General features: G+C 56.6%; 8 protein-coding genes across 8 annotated transcripts; 2 read left to right on the top strand and 6 right to left on the bottom strand.

Annotated features, from left to right (window-relative positions):
- Nucleotides 1-451: 451 nt before the first annotated feature.
- On the bottom strand, nt 452-3,544 carry TRAVEDRAFT_19511 (uncharacterized protein; the record flags this gene model as incomplete). The annotated part of the gene is made up of 7 exons (XM_008037847.1): nt 452-570; nt 638-1,294; nt 1,398-1,526; nt 1,884-1,930; nt 2,037-2,427; nt 2,495-3,256; nt 3,322-3,544. 7 exons carry the CDS (start codon nt 3,542-3,544, stop codon nt 452-454), a joined length of 2,328 nt encoding a protein of 775 aa, XP_008036038.1.
- A 1,591-nt stretch (nt 3,545-5,135) lies between these two features.
- On the top strand, nt 5,136-8,168 carry TRAVEDRAFT_166133 (cytochrome P450). Its single transcript, XM_008038898.1, has 15 exons — nt 5,136-5,330; nt 5,425-5,751; nt 5,806-5,906; nt 5,959-6,050; nt 6,108-6,151; nt 6,204-6,301; nt 6,361-6,533; nt 6,592-6,848; nt 6,918-6,984; nt 7,049-7,258; nt 7,315-7,344; nt 7,408-7,641; nt 7,693-7,725; nt 7,783-7,811; nt 7,875-8,168. The coding sequence occupies exons 2-15, from the start codon at nt 5,616-5,618 to the stop codon at nt 8,021-8,023; spliced, it is 1,653 nt and encodes a 550-aa protein (XP_008037089.1). The 5' UTR covers nt 5,136-5,330; nt 5,425-5,615; the 3' UTR covers nt 8,024-8,168.
- Nucleotides 8,169-10,401: 2,233 nt separating this feature from the next.
- Nucleotides 10,402-10,959, bottom strand: TRAVEDRAFT_119913 (uncharacterized protein; the record flags this gene model as incomplete). Its single annotated transcript, XM_008038897.1, has 2 exons — nt 10,402-10,818; nt 10,870-10,959. Coding segments are annotated over 2 exons (507 nt in total), but the record flags the coding sequence as incomplete, so codon positions are not given.
- A 9-nt stretch (nt 10,960-10,968) lies between these two features.
- Nucleotides 10,969-13,415, bottom strand: TRAVEDRAFT_118390 (uncharacterized protein; the record flags this gene model as incomplete). The annotated part of the gene is made up of 4 exons (XM_008038896.1): nt 10,969-11,372; nt 12,169-12,841; nt 12,905-13,106; nt 13,183-13,415. 4 exons carry the CDS (start codon nt 13,413-13,415, stop codon nt 10,969-10,971), a joined length of 1,512 nt encoding a protein of 503 aa, XP_008037087.1.
- Nucleotides 13,416-14,355: 940 nt separating this feature from the next.
- Nucleotides 14,356-14,667, bottom strand: TRAVEDRAFT_97136 (uncharacterized protein; the record flags this gene model as incomplete). The annotated part of the gene is made up of 1 exon (XM_008038895.1): nt 14,356-14,667. A coding segment is annotated over one exon (312 nt), but the record flags the coding sequence as incomplete, so codon positions are not given.
- A 510-nt stretch (nt 14,668-15,177) lies between these two features.
- TRAVEDRAFT_46229 (uncharacterized protein) lies at nt 15,178-15,864 on the bottom strand (the record flags this gene model as incomplete). Its single annotated transcript, XM_008038193.1, has 2 exons — nt 15,178-15,351; nt 15,421-15,864. 2 exons carry the CDS (start codon nt 15,862-15,864, stop codon nt 15,178-15,180), a joined length of 618 nt encoding a protein of 205 aa, XP_008036384.1.
- A 1,397-nt stretch (nt 15,865-17,261) lies between these two features.
- On the top strand, nt 17,262-19,642 carry TRAVEDRAFT_82449 (cytochrome P450; the record flags this gene model as incomplete). The annotated part of the gene is made up of 14 exons (XM_008038894.1): nt 17,262-17,391; nt 17,446-17,543; nt 17,600-17,691; nt 17,741-17,784; nt 17,844-17,941; nt 18,000-18,172; nt 18,236-18,492; nt 18,555-18,621; nt 18,681-18,890; nt 18,953-18,982; nt 19,036-19,269; nt 19,329-19,361; nt 19,415-19,443; nt 19,512-19,642. Coding segments are annotated over 14 exons (1,626 nt in total), but the record flags the coding sequence as incomplete, so codon positions are not given.
- Nucleotides 19,643-19,787: 145 nt separating this feature from the next.
- On the bottom strand, nt 19,788-21,362 carry TRAVEDRAFT_46227 (uncharacterized protein; the record flags this gene model as incomplete). Its single annotated transcript, XM_008038192.1, has 1 exon — nt 19,788-21,362. One exon carries the CDS (start codon nt 21,360-21,362, stop codon nt 19,788-19,790), a length of 1,575 nt encoding a protein of 524 aa, XP_008036383.1.
- Nucleotides 21,363-21,454: the final 92 nt, after the last annotated feature.

The raw sequence follows: 21,454 nt of genomic DNA, 5'->3' as shown, positions 1-21,454 counted from the left end.
TACGACGAGTTGACAACCGTTAGTTCAACACAGGAACATTTACCGATGCAAGAAAGCCCTCAACGAGCGTGCAAGACATCAAATGCCCCTCTGATTCCCCCAAGACGCCGAAAACAACTACTCTGGGCGACACGCAGTACCAATGGTGAGGGTATCGACGACAACACACAGCCAAGCTATTTTGTCTCTGGATGAACGGGAACCTCGGCCGTATGTACGTAGTCGGCCCTAGAGCCGTAAGTACTGCAGTATGGCGGGGGGTACAGAACGGCCAGGTCAGTCGTACTTGCGTTATTGTCCCGGGGCCTTCCACCGGCAATGCGGACCCCACCGTCTGTCTCTGTCCAATGCACGATGTCGACAGCACCTTGAGTCGTGGGCGTGCTCGCCGCCCGAGATAGATATGTGATCGTTGACGGCGGTCGTCCCGTCCTGCATCCTTCCATCTCGTCTAAGCCCTGTTGGTGGGAGTCCATCGTGCGTGAGACGCTGTCTCTATCCCTATGATCTTCTGGCAGCAGAGATAATGAGGACGGCATGCGTCGTTCCATGATACGCCCTGGATGCCGCCTGTCTTCTAAACACAATACGCGGTCAGCATCTTGTCGGAGATATCTAGGACACCCAAGGAACCCACCGGCGCTGCTCGTACGCCCGCTCTTCGCGCGCCCGCGCCCGCGATGTCGCCATACCGCGATGAGAACCACGATCTGGCCTGCCACCAAGGCCCCGACGACCAGCCCAGCGATCTCGCCCCCTGTGAGCTCTACTGCGCGCGCTCTCTGGGTCTGCGTGGTCGATGTGACTGGAGATGGCAGTATTGCACTATCCTGAGAGGTGGACGACATGGGAGATTGAAAAGCCGTTGTTTCGCTGGACAGGGTGGGGGCATGGGTGGGTTCGGTTGAAGAGGACCGGGATGTCGCTAACGCAGTGGTCTGGTTTGCCGGCGACGGTAATGGAGAAGAAGCTGAGAGGATTATGGAATTTGATGACGATGTAGGGGAAGAAAGCGACGTGATGCTGGTGGATGAGCCGGAGCTCGACGACGCAGGCGTGGTCATGGACGTGGACGAGGTGTTAGATTTGACCTTGGAGTTGGGTACCTCGACGGCGAAGTAATCGAGCCAAAACTGGTCGCCATTATTTTCCACCCGGAGCGCATGCTGAGAAAGATCCGTGGCTGCCGACGTCCAGAACTTGACGCGGTATAGTGGACGGGAGATATTATCCGGCGGCTCGTAGTATTCTGGCAGCCGCTGGTCGAGGCTGAAGTGTGCCTTCATCTGGTGCCCTGTGGTGTTGGCTAACATGCCAAACACTGAGACGCGTGTAGCTGGTGGTGGGGCCCTTGAGCTCGTAAGTAGTAGCGGGGAGGAGCAGTAGTGGCCACACACCATTGAAAGTGATCGCGGCAAACGCGCCGTCCTCAGTCGTATACGCGAGGGTACCGTTGTAATTGTTTTCCTGCGGGTCTGCGGAGGATGGAATGTGGTGCCAGGTACCGGAGTAAAAGACACGAGGGTCTGTGTTGTCGATGAGTAGTGTATCCCCTTTGACTAAGGTATACAACGGAACGATCCCGAGTAGAATATGCACCAGTGTCTTGGAAGTAATGAGTGGCGCGGACGGCATGTTCGACAAATATGACCAGCGTAGAATGAATGCGGCCAGACGTACTTAAGCGTATACTGCTATATCATGATTGCTGCCATATTCTTGCACCGTTAACGACAATCAGGATCATAACTTACTACTACCGCCCACTGTCATGCCTCAGAGATGTGTTTGCGCTTCTATCTCGACGTTTGGTGGGGCCTATTTCAAATGATCGAGCTGTTAATCTGGGGAACTCCAGCCTGCCATCGATACGGAATGCTCACCACGGATATATGATATATCAGATACCTCGACGCCGACGTGCACACCCCTACAGAAATACATTAGCCTGCATAAGTGAAGCTGCATAGACAACATGCCTGACCTCTTCGCCTGATTGCATCGCGCAAACAGGCACAACCACAACTTGAAACTACCACTTCGTGACCATCTCAGGTCTGACATAAACTCCGGTCGGGTCCAAGCAGACATCCCTAGGGCCGTAACTGCTGCGGTAAGATGGAGGATCCAAGACGGCGCTTAGATCGACCCTATCCGTGTCGTCGTCTCGTGGCCTTCCGCCAGCCAGGCAAATCCCACCGTCCGTCCCCGTCAACTGCACGACGTCGGCAGCGCCCTGGGGTGCGCTCGCAGTTGCCGCCCCGGAAACGAATGTGAATGTTGACGATTGACGTGTTCTGCGCCACTCTACACCATCTGAGTTCGGCCGGCGGACGTCTATGGTGTCCGAGACGCCGTCTCTACTGCTATACTCCGGCGGCGGGGACGACGAGGACCGCACGCTCTGTTGCAAAACACTCCCGTCATCTAGACAGGAGGGAGGAAGGGCGGTCAGCATGTTGCCGTATCTCCGAGGACCTAGTAAGGGACCTACCGGGACTGCTCCTGGGCGCGTTCTTCATGTTCGAGCGCTGGCGTCGGCGACGCTGCCACAGAGCGGCGAGAACAACGATCTGGCCGACCGCTAACGCCCCGACGGCTAGTCCTGCGATCTGGGCGCCCGTAAGCTCTTTCGCGAACGCTCTCGGCGTCCGCGCGGCCGAGGTTCCCGAGGGCGCTGATGTCGCTGCAGTCGGCCGCATCGTACTATCCTGATAGGAGGACGAAGTAGACGATGGAGGGGCAGTTTCTGTGCTGGAGGGAGTGGAGGCATGGACGGGCCTAGTCGAAGAGGGCCCGGAAGAGGGCCCGGATATCGTTGATGAGAAGGTCTGGGCTATCGGTGATGGTGAAGAGAAAGAACTCGGGTTGAATGTAGAGGTCCGGGATGACAACGGAGATGGAGGCGCCACAATGCCGGTGGAAGAGCCGGTGGGTGAAGCGGTGGACGAGTCAACGGACGAGTCGGTGGACGTCGGTGCATCGGACGCGGACGAGGTGTTGCTCTCAGCCAACCCATTGGGTCCCTCGATTTCAAAATAGTCGAACGAGAACTGTTCGCCGTTGTTCACCACTTGAAGGGTGTGCTCAAATAGGTCAGTGCTTGGCGACTCCCAGAACTTGACGTGGTATTTCGGGCCGGAAACGTTGTCTGGCCCCTCGTAGTCCTCTGGTGACTGCTGGTCCAGAATGAATTGGGCTTTAGTCGGGTGTTCCGTGGTGTTGACTACCATGCCAAAGACCAAAACGCGCGTTCCTGTTGACGGTACAGCGCCCGTCAAAGTGAGTCATAGCGAAAGAAGAGCGGTTGCCGTCACGCACCATTGAAATTGAAGGTTACAGATGCGCCGTTCGAGGTCGTATGCGCGAGGGTGCCATTGTAGTTATTCGCCTCCGGGCCTGTAGCGGAGGCAATCTGATTCCAGATACCGGAGTACACCACGCGCGGATCCGTGTTGTCGATGAAGAGCGTATTCCCTCTGACTGGGGTGTACAGCACTGAGATGACGCCAGCCAGAGCGACCCCGAGCGACTTCAGCAGCATGGATGGGATGTTTAGCATATGAGACCCGTGCTGTAGTTACACCAACCAGCCAGGCGTATATAAACCAGCGCGCCAAGGTAGCTGATTATTGCTCACGGTCGCTCTCCTGAGCCTTCAGATGAGATTCGATGCCTCGAAAGAGACCACTGTGGCAAGAGTTCCGGACTGCGGTCCTAGCTCGGAGCGCATCGGACGGCTAGCGACAGCCAGATGATGAGTGTGGTGCTACCGAAGACTATCAAACCATCTCACCTCAGGGTTCGTTAGCATTTCCATCCCCGTACTTCGTGTAACCTACCTCAAAGATTTATCCTGAGCTGTTGATTGAAAAACTTCGGCCTGACACCCACGAACAAGCTTGATATCCTCATCCTCGACGTGTTCTAGGGGTATCACGATGCCACTCGCACAGCCCTAAATCGATCTATGAGAATTCTTGAGCAGTACCACAAAGAAGTCACTAACTTTGTACTCCGCCGATCGCATCGCACACACCGCACGCAACGGTAGCAGGTTCACTCGAGCTTCGGCGGTTCCATCACAAGGGCGACACTGAGAGCATCGTTCGCTGTATCTGCAGATAACGATGTAATCTCAAGACGGTGCACGGCACAAAGATGGCCGCTCTGTAGGCCCTCAGTTTGTTAGCAGTGCGACGCCCTCAGAAGTTACGAGGAGCCTAAAGTGCTGCACTGAGAGAATTGGTATTAATAAGGATATATATCATTGAGGATATCCGAGCCGCACCGACATTTGCGTGCGGTATTGCCAGTACTGCAACTTGTCTACAGAGTGTATGAAGTTGGGTGTAAAGTTGGGTGGGTGTACATGTACAGTGACAGCGGCCCCCCGGGGTTTCCCGAGTCGTATCGAAGTGATTCCCACGCCGCAAAGTACTTACCTCGATATGCCTCAGGCGCCGAAAAGTTCGCGATGCAGGCTTTCGACGGAACCACATCTCGATGCTCGTGCTCTCAGCTGCAGTTCGAATCCCTCAGACTCAGAATCATGATCTGGTCAAAAAGGCACTCAGGACGTTGCTAGACCGGAACCTGTCATGTTTCAAGTCCACGCTCGCCGACTCTCACCGGGACCGCCCATATGTCTGGCTCGCGCTGTATTCTTATGCTTGATATTCTTTCTGTTGTATGCCATTCATGCTTCTTCTTGAGCCCGCTGCAACCAAGACGAGGCCTCACAAACTAGCCATCGCTATCTCCGGAAGTGGCATGTACCCGCAATCCACGTGGGGTCGTTTCTCATGATCTCACGCATGCTCGGAAGTACGTCCGCGCTTACATGCTCTGCTGACTTCATCTGCTTGCACTTTACTAGGTGCGGCTCAGTGTTCTGTAGTGAATACGTATGTACGTGCACTAGTCGCCGGCGCAGCACACCCGCCGCGCAGTGCGCAGGACTAGTGCATGCAAGTGCCGCCGTGGCCACCGTCGACCTTTCCACAGATTGTCGTATCCGAACAGGCACACGGGTCTCTGCTAGTTTCGTAGAGGCTAGCAGCATGCAGACGCTCCTTGATCTACTAACAGTATAATGACGGGCTGTGGCAGTGGCCCAGTGGGTGCTGTGTTGGCGCTGCGGCTCAGTACTCGCCACCATCTCCGCAAAAGTCGGGGACTCGGAGGTGTGCCGAGCGATGCCCCCGAGGCCGAAGCCGAGGCTACTACAAGTGGCCTATGAATTGCTATCTTAGCCGGCCACCAGAGCACTGAAGAGGTCCGAAAACACCCGTTTTCGTGCCTCTCGGCCTCTCTGAGGATGATCCAGGGTGCGTACGCATAACCGATTGCTCTTCCGAGCGATCTATGTTGGGTCGTGCACTCGGGCACCGGGCCACTGATAGCTTCCGGGACCGGGAACAGAGTTTAAATTGGGCGCGGAGAAGAGCGATGGCGCCTGTGCTGCGTAGGCTGTCGGTGATCGCGTTCAATCTGTCTGCCGTACAGGTCCTAGCACCCACGCAAGCAGAGCGGCCGAGCCCCGACTTCCGCGGAGCATAAAGGCACATTCTATTCGCGAGGAACCTCATCAACCTCCCCCTTCTCCTCCGACCATGTCCTCCATAACGCAGCTCGCCGGATACGCATTCGTGCTGTATCTCGGCTGGCGGCTGCTCCGCGCGACCATCCTCAAGCCGGCATCGCCTCTGGACAACATCCCCGGTCCTCCGTGCGATAACTGGATGCAGGGTAGGCAGCAGGCCTCATACGCAGGCATGCGGGAGCGAGCTGACCATTTTGCAGGTAATATTAGGAAAATGTTCGACCCGCGCGCAGCATGGGACTTCCAAAGGCAGGTGGTAGAGCAGTACGGGCGTGTGGCCGTTCTCAATAGCTTGTTCGGCGTAAGACATGATTGGCTTTCTACAATCTAAGATACTGACACGGCCCGCACAGTCAAAGATTCTGTACACGATCGACCCTCGCGCGCTGCACAATATCTACGTGAAGGAGCAAGATGTCTATGAGGAAAGCGAGATTCTCCTCACGTACGTTCACGCATCTCGCGCCATAGTCCCGCCCTTCACTCACACGACTTTACATAGGAACTTTGGGCTTTACCTCGGTCCTGGTCTGCTCGCTACGCTGGGTGAGCGCAGGACAGTGCTAGCCCTCCAAGTCAATGCTAACATCATTTCCAGGGGACCAGCACCGCCGTCAACGCAAGATGCTGAACCCACTGTTCTCGGCGAAGCACCTGCGCGAGATGACGCCCATATTCACGACCATCATCCAGAAGGTGGGAGTGCCCAACATACATCACCCTGTCGTACGCGTCTGCTCACGCGCGATTCGCAGCTCGAACACGCGATCTCATCGAGGGTGGACAACGGCACGCAGGAGCTCGACATCCTCAACTGGATGGGCCGCACCGCGCTGGAACTGATTGGACAAGGCGGCCTCGGGCACTCGTTCGACCCGCTCACCGAGGATGTCGCGGACGAGTTCGCAGACTCCGTCAAGGCGTACTTGTACGCTCTCTTCGTCGACCTTCATTTACAACACTTTGTTAACCTATTCCCTCTCCAGCCCTGTCCAAACTCAGCTCAACATGATTTTGCGGCAGACGATGCCGTACCTTGTGCGCATTGGCCCCGCCGCGTTGCGCCGGAAGATCGTCGAGATGGCCCCGAAGGGCGGCCCTTCGCACCATATGATGCGCATTAGCGACGCGCTCTCCGAGCGTTCGCACATGATTGTGAACGAGAAGAAGAGGGCGTTGCAGCAGGGCGACGAGGCGCTCAAGCAGCAGGTTGGCGAGGGCAAGGATATCATGAGCGTGTTGCGTGAGCCAAAGCACAATCGCTGGGGTGTGCCAGCATGATGCTGACCATGTTGTGGGATTCCTGACGCAGTTCGGGAGAACATGAAGGCCTCGGCAGAGGACCGCCTTTCGGATGAGGAGGTCGTGGCCCAAGTCTCGTAAGTTCGATTCTTTCCCTGATTATGAAGTCAACATTGACCTAAACAACAATCTGTCCTGCAGGACGCTAGTTCTTGCTGCCATGGACACCACCTCGAACGCACTTGCTCGGATCTTCCACCTGTTGTCGACTCACCCGGAGGTCCAGCAGAAGCTGCGCGACGAGATCATCCAGGCCCGCGACGATGGCACAGGCAAACTGCGCGATCTGGAGTACGACGAAGTAATGGAGCTCCCCTACCTCGACGCCGTGTGCCGTGAAACCTTGAGACGGTAAGACTCCCATGGCTCCCTTCTTGCTCCCCACGCTAACTCCGGACGCTTACCAGGTACCCGCCCGTCGGAGGGCTGATGCGCGTGTACGCTTCCCCGTCTTCTCTGTCTCCTCTGTCTTTGCGCTGACATAGCATGCGTGCACCCAGTGTCCGCAAGGACTCGGTCATGCCGCTCTCGTCGCCGATTCGCGGAAGGGACGGCACGATGATCGAGTCGATCCCGGTCAAGAAGGGCATGCGCATCATCACCGACATCCGCGGCAGCAACACGAACGTGGAGCTCTGGGGCCCGGACGCGTACGAGTGGAAGCCGGAACGGTGGATGGAGCCGCTTCCCCGCGCGCTCGAGGAGGCACACATACCCGGGGTGTACTCCCACTTGTGAGTAACTACCTAGATGTGCTGGGATTACAGTAGCTCATTTGCGGGCAGGATGACGTTCATCGGCGGCGCGCGTGCATGCATGTGAGTACCCATGGCATAGTACGTCTTATGAATGACTTTCTGATAGGAGCAATTTAGTGGTTTCAAATTCTCGCAACTCGAGATGAGTGCGTACCCCGTTACACTCTCACATCCGCCTCTAAGCCCTCCCTGACCTATTTGCTTGTCAGAGGTCGTCCTCGCCACGCTCATCCCTGCGTTCAAATACGAGCTGTCGGACAAGCCCATCGAATGGAACGCCGCTGGCGTTGCGTACCCGTCCGTCGGGGAGAGCAGGAAGCCCGAGATGCCCCTTCGCGTCACTCGCCTGAAGGTGTGATACCCGCCGAGCTCTCGCGCCGTTCCTTGTTTCTGGAGTAACGCTCGTTCGAGTTGCATATCAGTACAATTCCCGCCCACACGCATTAAGAAGCTTGGCGTGTTCTAGGGCATAATTTATACACAGGATAATGAGAGGTTTTTTTGCATACGCATGAGCAGCGAGGTCCATGTTTCTAAGCTGTGGCTGCTTCCGGATTCAACCTTGGCGGCCTCAAAACACAGGGGGGGTTCCATCCATTCAACTCTGAGTGTTTTTCAATGCGGTCATCGCCCTAGATTAGGTACAGGACTTTCCAGTAGCATTCTGGGGCACCACGGTGGTGCCGGGACCATCTTCAGAGAGGGAAGCGGTTGTTTGTGCGTGTTATGCAGGAGCCCCATCGAAATTGCCACATTCAGGCGGATGATCGATTCTCTAAGTGCTCCGACTCAAAAAATCGAACCGGTCCACCACCTGTACGTCTTTAATACCTGCATATATCTACGCTCATTCTCCCTCATTATGTTGTGCATCGTTTGTGCTCGAGACACGGTCCGGAAGGCGCAGACACCGTGGCCGGCGCTTCGACAGCTGTGACACACCTCCAAGCTGATGGTTCCTCCTTGACGTATGCTTCTCCCTCGGACTCATGAAATATCTTTGGTGGCGTTTCTTAACAGACTATCAAATGAGGCGGCGGCCACCCTCTATTTGGAGATAGACCTCATCCAGCCACGTACGATATGGCGTTGCGTCAAAACCCTAGGGCGCAGGGCGCTCCAGAAGCAACATCATTCGAACGAGAACCTGCGTTCTCTCCACGCTCCATTCGCCTTCGCTTTCCTCTATATAATGGTAGACTCTGGGCTTTGTGTTACTTGACCTCTTCCCTGAGCTCTCTTTACCTGGCGTTCCCGAAGACATGGAAGGGCTCGTCAAGCAGTACTCCACGTAACGCGCGCAAGCGCGTGCATTTGAGCCACCATTGCATCGCTACCAGTACGGAGAAGTACTAATAACGCTGATACGGTTTCTTGCTAGAGTCCTCCTCCAGATCGTCCTTTTGACTTCATACCACAACGGTATAACCCCACAAGTATCGGAATTATTGGTTGATCGCCTCTAGAGTCTAGACTGATGCTTCTTGATTCTCGATAGGTCTCCTCTGCCAAGCACTGCTGCCCCTTCGCCCAATCTAAAACTACGTATGACCCAATAATATTCGCTGCTCAAAATGAAATTGTAACGACACATCTAGCTGACTCCTTGTGCTGGAGTCTCACGCCGGCGCAGAAGGGGTCAACGGCACGTCGGAGCCTGCCAGGACCCCGGATAATACTACCATATGCCTTCCACCGACCACGGACCAAAATGGGGCTCGGAGGGGGCAGAGGCCTTCCACCGGACGGACCAAAACAGGGGGGTCCCGGCCGGGTAGGCCTTCCATTTTGGCCGGACCAGGCCGGGGTCCGGCAAGTTAGGCCTTCCACGATGGCGGACCAGCAGGCGGGCCTCCGGGGAACGGCCCCAAAGGCGCCCGCTAGCCGGCGGCTCCGCGGCGCGCTTATTTTTTCGGCGCCTGATTACCATAATTGGCGCCGCCTACATAGGCCTTCCACCGGGCCCGGACCACGACTCTCCCAGCCTGATGCCTTCCACGCGGCACGGACCGGAGCAGCCTCCGGAGGCCAAAAATCGGCCCGGACCACGACCGCCAAAATTGGGACCTTCCGGTGGAAGGCATATGTTAGCATTATCCGGGGTCCTAGCCTGCCCGAAGCTTACCCGAAGCACGAGACGCATCAAGCGAGGCGAGACCCGGCACAGCTGGCTACAGCGCGATACCAAGGGAGGACCGATTCGTCGACTGAACGAGTCTTTCGATCGGTATACTGAATCCCTCCTAACCCTAGAAATGCCAGCGAACTGAATAAGCGCCCGTCACGTGTAGGCGAAACCCTAAGTCGAGGTTCCATAGGCGCCCGTATCCCTAGACACATACGAGGCTCGAGGCGGACGCAGCCAGCCTGTTGCTCTATCAAGTGCGACGTGCATTTACTTGGAATCGGAAAAAGCGAATGTATAGTATCAATACTGAGGCTACTAGTGTAAAAGATTAAAAACCAAGGGGAGACCCAGGGGACCGGGAGAGCCTGCTAGTCCTCGCCCTCCTCGCCCTCTTCTTCCTCCTCGGCCGGAAGCTTGGTCTCCAGGAGCGGTGTCACACTAAGATAGCGTGCGCCTTCGTAGGTAACCAGCAACGGGGATGGGCATGGACCGAGCCGCAAGCTGTCGAAGAGCCGGAACAAGATCTGCTGACCATCAGCAGTAGCCACCGATGATCCGCCGTTGTGCGCGGAGCTGCCAGTGCCCCCTGCGGTGGGTCCTGTCATATTTCAGCAAACCTGTACACGGTATGAGCATAGATACTCACCTGCAGCCGCGTCGGCGGGCACGTCATTGGTCGGGACAACAACGGTTCGCTTGTGGAGCATCTCAGCAAACGCGAGATACTCCATAGCGTACTCGCCGCCCATCGAGTTGCGGGTAATCATCTGGTCGTAAAGCCGCGTAACTGCGCGCAAGAATACCGTGGGGTGGAAGGTGGTGCCGTCTTCGAAGATTCCGGCAGGTTGCGGCCACGGCGGTAGGTCCTCGGTAATGGTCACAGTTCGTCCGTCCGGTGTCTTCTGATTGACCTGGGACTTCATGCGCACGCCGTCGGAGCAAAAGGCGCGCTTGTGGTTCAAGGGAGAGCCCTTTGGGCCAGGCCACATGATCGCTTTGCAGCGTGTGCAGGTATTAAGCTTGCGCTGTCATGCAGTGAGTTCGAGTATGCGCGAGCTACTGCGGGGCAACCGTACCTTAGTCAGATCGCCGCTCCCGCCCTTGAACAGCGGAACTGCGTGACAATGTTTACGCCAGAACTCTTCCGACCCAGACTCCTTTGCTATGAAGCTATGTCAGTGATATATGCGTATGGCGAACAGGAGGATCTCACATTTGTAGTCACCCGCCGCCAGACGCCGCACAACCATAGACTCGACTTCATTCAGCTTATCCATGAGCGCTCGAGGTGTCTTGCAAGTCGTCCAACTAGCGTGTCCAAGACGGCGGTTGAGCGTCTCCAGCTCCACGTTGTAGGCGTTTGCGGCCTCCACCCATCGCGAAGGCGACATGCTGTATGATGCCCACTTGAGCTCTGCGCGTAAGTTCATGAATAAGAAGAACTCGTCGCCGCTGGTGATTGCCATGGAAAGCGGGTTCAAGCCGGTGGAAATGGAAAAGACACGCTGCGAAGGCGTGAGGCCGGCGATGTGGACCTTAGGCAGCTTCGGGCTCGACGTAGGGGTCCCTGTGTGTATCACTTTGGTGCTCGGGCCTCCGTGAGCGGCGTCGAAGTAAGCTTGTATATCACCGCAACGCTGCGTAGGAGCAGCCGCTTCGCGTGGAGAGGATACGGCGGTGTGCTGGGAACTTAGTACCTTCGAGCGCTAGAAAGATATCGAGAGATGTGAGCTCTCGTTACGGCGGCGCGGTAGTGGTATATCTCGCACCTGTGCGGGTGGCTCGGACGTGGCTGCATCACTCCGGTTTGCAGAGTTCGAGGGCGAGGCAGCTGTCTTGTTGCTATGCCCGGCCAGATGGGCGGAGATCTTGAGCTTCTTCGCCGCGACCTGATCTCGGCGGTCGTTGTCTTCGGGGCCAAGCGTGAGTGGAGGGCTGTCCGTCGATGGGCGAGGGCGTTTCGAACGTGCACATTCGCTTGGATGCCGGGACGCAGGGCGTGACGGTGGTACGTCGAGTTCACTTGCGGGCGGCTGATGTAGGATCCCTGCGGGCTCTTTGCTATGGGTCCCCATCGACGACAAGGACATAGCCTTATCAGCGTCGATGTCCGACGATGAGTCTGTGCAGAAAGAGTTTGAATAAGCCTCGCCTCCACCGATGAAAGACGTGACTCACCAGCTATCTTGACTGACACAGCATCACCAATGCGTACTTCCTCGGTGGGCGTATCGGCCACATCAGAGGAGGCTGGTATAGCGTTCGACCTCGGCGTCGAGACGCTGTCCTGCAGTGAGCAATTAGCAAGATGAGCGATGTATACACCCACACGGACTTGTGGATAGCGTCTGGCGAACATACCTTAAGCCGTGAACCGGCCTGGGAAGCCTGCGAGGTTTTCGTTCCCGGGACCTGGCGTTCTGACACGGCGCCTGCATTGCTGTGGGTCGCCTCGTGGCGTGCACTCGGGAATGTTGATAAGGAGCCATCTATCGAGGCGGCAGAAGCGGGGAGAGGCTGCAGCAGGAGCGAGGGGTCGATGTTGATGCTTCGGAGGATTTGTTGGGCATGATCGGGGGGCTGCGCGGATAGATCCAGGAGGTCGTCCATCTCCTCGTGCTTGATGTCGATCATGTAATGGTAGCCCGCAGCGAATTGCGACTGCACGATGCCGAAGGTCTCGCCGCTGTTGACAGAACGGAAGGTGGGTACTGCGGCCAGACCAGCGAATAGGTGCGCCATATTTGGTGTCTGGAGAATGGAGTTCCACAGTTTCCCGATGTGGTTGACGAGCCGAAGATGGTGCGAGCCGTATGTTGTCAAAGAAAAGGGAGTGGGGGATCCGGATTCGAGATCGATACGATGATTTCGACGCAGTACGAGGTCGTGCGACAGCATGGTGAGCATTTCGAGGCCGCTTGCGTAGGAGCGCTGAAGACCGTTCCACGCCTTGTGGGTTCCTTCGATCCGACTGCCATCGGAGCGAACATCGTTCCTGGGGCGAGTAAGACAGCCCTTCTTGACATGCTTCATCTGCTCGCTGTGGGTCTTGTATTGACGAGGATCAGTACAGGGTGCTCAACAAAGTAGCGACCTCAGGGAGTTACTCACCTTCACGGCAGCGACATTCCATACCCCTCGCGCAGCCCATTTCTTGAACGCTGCGTCGAGTCGCCTCTCCTGCTCCTCGCGCGGCCAGTACGACGCAGGATTAAACTTGTCAGCGCGAGTCTTCAAGATCGCGCTAACGATGTCGTCAGCGACTTCAGACCGCGCGTGGTTTCCGGATCCACCCATTAGGCAGACATTGTAGCTATATGGGCGCAATTAAATCAGTATCTAGCAGCTAGTGTCGTCTGAGGATGTGGACAATGGGTAATGTTACATACCGCATGAGCATGTGCCAAACATCGAGCCCGATGTGGGCGTTGGGAAAAGCGTTCTTGATCGCTTTGCGGACATGACAGCAGTTGTCGGCCACTACTATCTGCGGTTCGGGGACTTTGAGCAGAGAAAAACGCTTCTTGATGCCTTGAAGTAGCTCCTCGATCTCGGCGTTGGCCTGGGTCTGGCAGAATTGCTGGAGGTCGTGGCCGCTCAAGCTCAGCAGCTTGCACGACATAGGCGCTCGCGAAGCACTCACCCACGCGAGTGTCTGCCCACGCTCATTCAGCGTGTTCAGTATGCCTCCTCCCCACGTCTTCTCGTGCTTGTGCGTAGAGCTAACCAACTTCGCCTTTCCAGCCGCGCGGAACGTTTGATCTATGGATATAGATATGGCTGGGACGCAAGTCAGCTTGCTGCGTCGTCGCGCTCAGCACTTGAGCCTTGGAAGGAGCTGAACGTACCGGTAAGTGTGCGGAGGTGCTCGTTAGATTCTTCAACCCGTGTTGCCTTGCTGAACTTCAAGTAGATGTCGGTTATGAAGTCATCAGTAATAGACTTATCGCAGTACCCTCCGCTGTCGTCCGGCTTTGAGAAGGAACGAAGCGGGGCCCTTTGCATGGGGAACAGGCTATGCGAGGCAGCCTCGAGTTGCTTCTGATAGTTGGCTAAGTACGCCAATCGTTCCTGGTGATAGCGGCGGAGGTGTAGCTCTGCGTTGCGGTTTCATAGTGAGTCCCTTGGTCGCGCGCCCTTGAACTCCACTCACGCCTGATGTGCTCCGCTAAACCCGCAGACGTCATGGTAAGGCGGAACTCAACAATCAGATTGAAGAGGTCTTGGCTCAGCGCGCAACGCTTCGTGAAGTACGGGATTCCAGCTGTGGAATAGGTGCAGGGGTCGCCGGTGAGTAGGTTTCTGTCAACTCGGGAAATATGTGAGTACTTACGAGGTATTTGCCAGTGCTCACGCCGCTCCCAAAACATGTAGTTGGTCGTTGTAAAGCAATATGTCCCATCTCCGGTCTTCGCTGGCTCGTTCGTCTCCGGATTGATCTCCGGGTTGCAGCTCTTGCAGCGTAGCTGGTAGCCCAGAGCGGTCTCCTCGCGATCAAGGCCGTGTACCTCGCAGTGCCCCGTCGTTGTCCACCCACTCCACGAGACCTCGCTGCCGTCGCATCGGGGACACTTGGCTAATTCTTCAAAGTAGAGCGGATGAATGATAGTAAGTGGCCTCATATACGACGTCTCCGGCTGTATATCCGCTATTGAATTGCGTCGGGAGCAGTGGAGGTAGGTCGGGGGAAGGAAGCGAGGGCCGAGGAGTGGTACCTCCGCTTTCAGTGGTTTTGGCGGCCCGCTGTTCGACTTCGTCAATTGGTACGCCCAGTTGACGTACTCGACGACGTGCGCCTCCCACTCAAGCTGGGGCGTATACTGTGACTGCGAGGGGCGCCGCTTGTGCCACCCCCTCCAACGCTTCTCAGCCTGTGTCCGCGTGAAGTCAGTCGGACCGCGCGACCACCGCGCGGCGGTACTAAGATCTCAGTGCGCACCTTTTCCCGCCATTTTCTCTCAAATTCCCGCTTATCTTCTCTCTTTCCTTCGTGCATGAGCTTCGCAAGGGCGATGATGTGGTCGGGTTCGAAGACAGACATGGTGGTGGATGTTGAGCTAGGCCTCTCGCCGCTAGTCCGAGTCTTGTAGGGACCCTATGTTGTACGCTTAGAATGGGAATCGCCCTTGGCTGTTCGAGCCGGTGTTTCACAACACATTCACGCTCTCGGGTAACACCCGCACGCCTATAGTCTGCCACGGCTCACAAGACGCTTATCAAGAATAGACACTAATATACAGGATCATCGAGCAGGTTCTCATGGTCGTGAGGTTATCATACAATAAGTAGGCGTATTCGGAAACGCATCGCTACAGCTATAATCGAAGTATAGTGGTACAGAATATGGAAATGGGTCTGTAACATAGGGAGCCTCGTCGAAGACGTTAGATCGAGTCCAGGGAGAACAAGTCAGCAAACAAATACTTCTCAGTCCCTTCAATAACGTACTCCAGCGTAAACATGGCGCGGAAAGGTTTGTTGAACGGTATTTCATCGGCAGAGTCAGGGGCACAGCGGGTGTTAGCGTCGTTGTCGAAAACCGGCAGAGTGTCCTTCAGCTAGATATGTAGACTTGAGTTTTAGCGGGTTGCGGCAACACACGCGCTGCTATAGAAAAGGGTACATACCTCGCCACTGTTTGGAACGAATCGCACACGCAATTGCACCGCGCCATCGTTTGGGGCAAAGCGGAGAACACGCGAGGTGTTAAGGGGCTCCCCGGCGACAGCGGCCGATGCAACGTGCTCGATAGCCGACGGAAGTTGACGCCACTCCAAGCAGGAGCTGCGGTCCGCGCGCGACTCCATCCAGCAAGAAGCAAGGGGCCCACCTCGAGCGTGATCCGGACGGTCCTCCCGCTCATCTCCGGCCGTGGTGAGGAAGCACTCCTCGGGCGCGATCTGCCCGATTATGGTGAAGATGACCGGCAGGACATCAATTTCAGAGTCGTCGTCCACGGGATGGGCTTCCGGGGGGTCCATGGGGATACACAGAACGTAATGGTTGTCCGAATCGACCGTCTGGACAAAGAAGAAGTCGAACGGACGCGAGGCGTGGGGGCCGCTGCACATAGCGCATTGAAACGGCCAGGTGCACCTCTGATGGAGTATATTGTGGGGGTTTTGGATGGCGTCGCGTGCGTAGTGTCTGCGATTCATGACGGCGGCTGTGAGAGAGGATGTGGGAGTGTGCAAAAGAGAGAGGGGCGAAACCGTACGCACTTGCCCCTAGTTTACAGGGAGCCCTAAACAAGGGCCTGGATGAGTACTAAACGACGCGCCCACCTTGCGCAGTGCGTCATTACATTCGCGGAAGACCCAAACAGGAATACAAGACCTTACCTCCTTTGCGTCCGCGTCCATAGGCTCGCGGACTCCGCGCTCACTCCGAGAGGGCGCGCGGGGGTTGTAGCTGTGTATGTATCGCAGTGTACGTCGGCAAGTAGCTCGCGCGGGCGTACAAGCGCTCTTACCATTACCGGAAAGGGTAAGTAGGTTCAAGAGCTGAGAACGTTCACGCTCGCGCACGCACATACGGGCAGGGCGCGCACTGTTTCAATACTCTCTGCGTTGCTTCGTTCATGTCAACGTCGGGGATGGGCGGTGTACAGAGAATGGAGAGCGTTAAGCGCCGTGCTATGACGCCAGGCTAACCACAGCCTGGGTGCCTCATTCGGAACCCCTCCGGGACGTCCTGGGCCGCCGGACCGCCCGCCTACGGCGGGCCAAATCCTTGGTATGACTGATTTGCCACGAAACACAGCTTGCGCAGCATGCGCTTACTTCCGATGGCAAACGATCGTCAAGATCACGATTTGATGGCCTTGGATTGGACGCTCGGATGGTGTTTAAAGTGAGCACGCTCATCGGAAACCTCAGACTGACTATCGGCGGTCAGCACTGTGCTACTTACAGTCCAACAGATGAGTAAAATGATATACCTCGCCGGAAAACGGGGTGATGTGACTTCCGGAAGTCTCGGAAATCGCGCATCCTCAGACTTCAGTCGCTGCTGGCAGTTCAATTGTCCTGTTTGCCGGACGATGCCAAATTACGACAGCAAGCCAAGACTCGCGGTACTTGTCAGGCCTCACAAGACGAATATACTATTCGAGGGTCGCTGAATAGGACCAACTTCGGAGACAGCGGTGGGTCGTACCCTCACACCTGTAACTCCGAGAAAGTCGGAAAGCGGCAGGACACTCTGCACCGTGTTGTGCTCATTTCGAGCGTCGCGTTCCCACAGAAGGCACCAAATCAGTCAGCACACTGATAGCTCCCGGCACCCGGGCGTGGTCTCAGTGCGACAGAGGGCAATGTCGTGCTGCGCCGTTAGCAGCCCCGCCGACACACTCTATCTGTCCGCCGCCTCCGCCGCACGAACACGCAAGCGTCGCCAATCCGTCGAGTCGCGACAGATAAAACCGCTCACTCTTTGAGAGAGAGTGCATCATCCTCTACTTCTCCCCATGACATCCACTATACAGCTCGCCGGGTACGCCTTCGTACTGTACGTAGGGTGGCGGCTCCTCCGTCCATTCATTTCCAAGTCACCCCTGGATAATATACCTGGGGTTGCCAACGACTCCTTCCTTTCGGGTAAGCTCACAGAGCTTTGATCATGATAAAGGGTCCAACTGACAGCACTTGTAGGTAACATTTCATCTATATTCCACCCACGCAAAGGGTGGGCCTTTCAGAAGCGGCAAGCGGAATTCGGTCGGGTGTCCACCCTCTACGGGTTATTCGGGGTAAGCCAATAGAAAGGTGCACATACTGCTGTCTTCTGACCAGAATCCAATCACAGACCAAGCTATTATTCACATACGACCCGCGCGCTCTGCACGCCATATACGTGAAGGAGCAAGATGTATACGAGGAGAGCGACATCCTGCTCTCGTACGACACTGATATCTACTTCTGCAAACCAGCGCTGACCTGCCCGTAGGAGCTTCGGACTGTACCTTGGTCCCGGGCTGCTCGCCACAGTGGGTGAGTCCACACTCTGCTGTCACGATGCGCAGAGGAAACAACGTTGACAACCGCTACAGGGGACCAGCATCGTCGGCAGCGCAAAATGCTAAACCCGTTGTTCTCGGCGAAGCACCTGCGCGAGATGACGCCGATCTTCACGGGGATCATCCACAAGGTGCGATCACCAGGCTGCGCTTGATCTGTACCATTGCTCACACACCCGGCCTGCGCAGCTCGAGGACGCGATCACCGCGCGAGTCAAGAACGGCGTGCAGGAGATCGACGTGCTCAACTGGATGGGGCGGACCGCGCTCGAGCTCATCGGGCAGGGTGGCCTGGGGCACTCGTTCGACCCGCTCACCGAGGACGTCGCGGACGAGTTCGCGGATTCCGTCAAGGCATACTTGTGAGCCTTCCTTTCTCTTTCAGCTGAATGCAACGCATCGTGTTGACCTGTGTCCTTCCGTAGCCCGGTGCAGTCCCAGATTAACATCATCGTGCGGCAAACCCTGCATATCCTCGTGCGCATTGGGCCGGCTGCGTTCCGCCGAAAGGTCGTGGAGATGCTCCCGCGCGAGGGCGCGTCGCAGCATATGATGCGCATCAGCGACGCGCTCACTGCGCGGTCGCTCAAGATCGTGAACGAGAAGAAGCGGGCGCTGCAGCAGGGCGATGCGGCGCTGAAGCAGCAGGTCGGCGAGGGCAAGGACATCATGAGTGTGCTGCGTGAGTTCGCCTGGGGCACGCTAACGTGATCGCAAAGATGCTGACTCTCCCGTCGTGTTCAGTGCGAGAGAACATGCGGGCCGCGGAAGAGGACCGGCTTTCAGACGAAGAAGTCGTTGCCCAGGTTTCGTACGTGGAACTCTACCTTCCATTTTCGCAGCAAAACACTGAAGTCATGTCGTGCTCAGTACACTCGTGCTAGCTGCGATGGACACGACGTCCAACGCGCTCGCTCGGATATTCTACCTGCTGTGTGAGCACCCGGATGTCCAGCAGAAGCTGCGCGAGGAGATCATCCAGGCACGCGACGACGGCACCGGAAAGCTGCGTGACCTTGACTATGACGAGGTGATGGAGCTCCCCTACCTCGACGCAGTATGCCGCGAGACTCTGCGACGGTAAGCTCATTGAGAGTGTTTGCTTGGTCCATATGACCTAACAAAGTTGCATTGTCCTGTAGGTTCCCGCCTGTCGTCGGCCTCTTCCGAGTGTACGCCGTCTCGTCTCCCGCCCATCCTCCCCACCCGCTGACCTATCTTACAGAGTACGCAAGGACTCGGTTCTGCCGCTCTCTGCCCCCATTCGCGGACTCGATGGCACGATGATTGACGCAATCCCCGTTAAGAAGGGCATGAACGTCATCACGAACATCCAGGCCAGCAACAACAATCCCGAGCTTTGGGGCCCGGACGCGGACGAGTGGAAGCCGGAGCGGTGGATGAACCCGCTGCCCCGTGCGCTCGAGGAGGCGCACATACCCGGGGTCTATTCACATCTGTGAGTGCCACACTCTTTTTGTACCACAAAGGCGAGAGAGACTTATGATTCTACAACAGGATGACGTTCATTGGAGGTGCGCGCGCATGCATGTGAGTAATGTCCATCCCTCTTCCATAAGATCTCTCTGACATGAACATAATAGCGGCTTCAAGTTCTCGCAACTGGAGATGAGTGCGTACCCCGGCCTCAGCCTCATACTGTGAATGATATGAACTCCCGCTGACCCGTTCCCTTTACAGAGGTCGTCCTCGCGACTCTCATTCCTGCTTTCAGCTTCGATCTTACGGACAAGCCCATCGAGTGGAACGCCGCAGGGGTCACGTATCCGTCTATTGGGGACAGCTTTAAGCCAGAGATGCCGCTCCGTGTCACCCGGCTTGATGCGCCATCGGTCTAGATGCGCGGATTCTAGTTGTACAAGCAATGTCCGAGTTTACAAGATATAATACATGCAGACATAATATACGATTATATATGTGCATCTTCCGTTTAGTCTGCTTCGTTTGCGGTGCGTTTTATACGAGAGTAACTACGTCTACTAGCTTTTCAAAGTGCGGGACGAACGCCCCCGCGACCTCCGTACAACGCTGGACGTTCGTACTCACCTCCTCCACACGAGTGGAGATGATCTCGCTCTGCAGAGTACCATATAGCTCCAGCCGGCCTAGCCGACACCCCTCAATATGAAACTCCTCGAGCAGCTTCCTCAGCATCTCCAGCTCCTCGCGTGCCATTTGCTCACGCGCCTGCCCACGCGCGACGTCGAGCACCCAGCAGAGCGTAAGTACGCTCGGGGGCAGCCTATCCTCTCCCCCGGCGCGCACGAACCATCGCGCGAAGCGCACCTTCGCCGAGGCCGGCATACCCCCGAGCAACTCCATCCGACGGAGCGTGCGGGTCAGCGCGTGCGCGCACACATCGTAGATGGTGTCTTCGCTCGCCCACGGTTGCCCCCAAGCGCTCTGCTCCAACACGGACGAGAGGCGCGGTAGGTCGACTGCGAGCGCCGTCACCTTGGAGGCCCTGAACCCGTCGAGGAGCCGTACGAGCGCATCGCCCTCAGCCCAGTCGCGCCAGAGAGAGATATGGAGGCGCTCCAGGTGAGTGTCCAAGTACCCAAGCAGGTCCACGCGCCGTGCACGATAAGAGCGCCCGAGGTAGAGTCGCGTGAGTGTCGGCAATAGCATGAGGACAGATACGGATTCCAGAATATCGGGGATAAATCCGATTATGGTGCTGTAACTCAGGTGAAGAGATTCGGGCTGGGGCATGTTGAGCTGTCCCGTGAGAGTATCCAGTATGTCGATCGCCATGAAGTCGACGGAGACGCGGCGGAGGTGGGGAACGTCGTACGTGGGCGGAAGCTCATCGGGGTTGATCGGCATTATAACACTATGATATGGCGATGACCAGGGAGTGTCCATTTCGTAGGCTCGCAGCGTCAAGGATTGCAGGGATCGGCAACGGGCCAGCGCGTACCGGCAGTGCGTTATTCTGTGTGGTCGGCCATACAAGACGAGATGTTCTAGAGTGTCTTTTACGCACATAAACAGAGGGAAGGCGCCATGAATTTCCAGTCGGCGCAGTGCCGGGAGCGAGAAGTCTGAGAGCAGACGTGCTACGGGTTTCCAGGGTTGGAGGCGCCCGAGGACGAGTGGGCACTCGTAACGAAGATTTTCGAGGTGCGGTAGACCATTCGTAAGTAGTTCTTCGAAGGCCCGCACGGCATCATGGTCCTCCAACCGAACGGACAGCTTCACGATACGAGGCGCGTGCGGGGCGAGAAGCTCGTACTCCGACTGTCCCGTGAATTCCACGCGCACTTTGATAGGGTGGGGCGAGGACAAGGAGAGGCAGTGTGTGAGCAGCTCGTGGGCCACACCGCGGGACGAGATCTTGAGGTGCGTCAGCGTGGAGACCCAGAATTCGAACATGGACAGCAGAACTGCACGCCAATAACGACAGACATGGGCGAATCGGATGTCGCGAAGGCGCCGCTGAGCATCGTAGAAGATTGGCATGAGTAGTTCTGGTGGAAGGCGATGGATGTGTGGAGAGATATTGTTGCGCGAGACCACCCGTGTAGACATTGAGGATATGCGGCGTTAGCTGTATTGGCTACGGGTCGTACTATGGGCTCAGGCTGCAATCAGGCTGAGTCCATGCAAAATATAGCTACTAA

The sequence above is a fragment of the Trametes versicolor genome, assembly GCF_000271585.1.
Source record: "Trametes versicolor FP-101664 SS1 unplaced genomic scaffold TRAVEscaffold_4, whole genome shotgun sequence".
Lineage (NCBI taxonomy): Eukaryota > Fungi > Basidiomycota > Agaricomycetes > Polyporales > Polyporaceae > Trametes > Trametes versicolor.
This window is presented reverse-complemented; position numbering and strand designations above follow the sequence as displayed.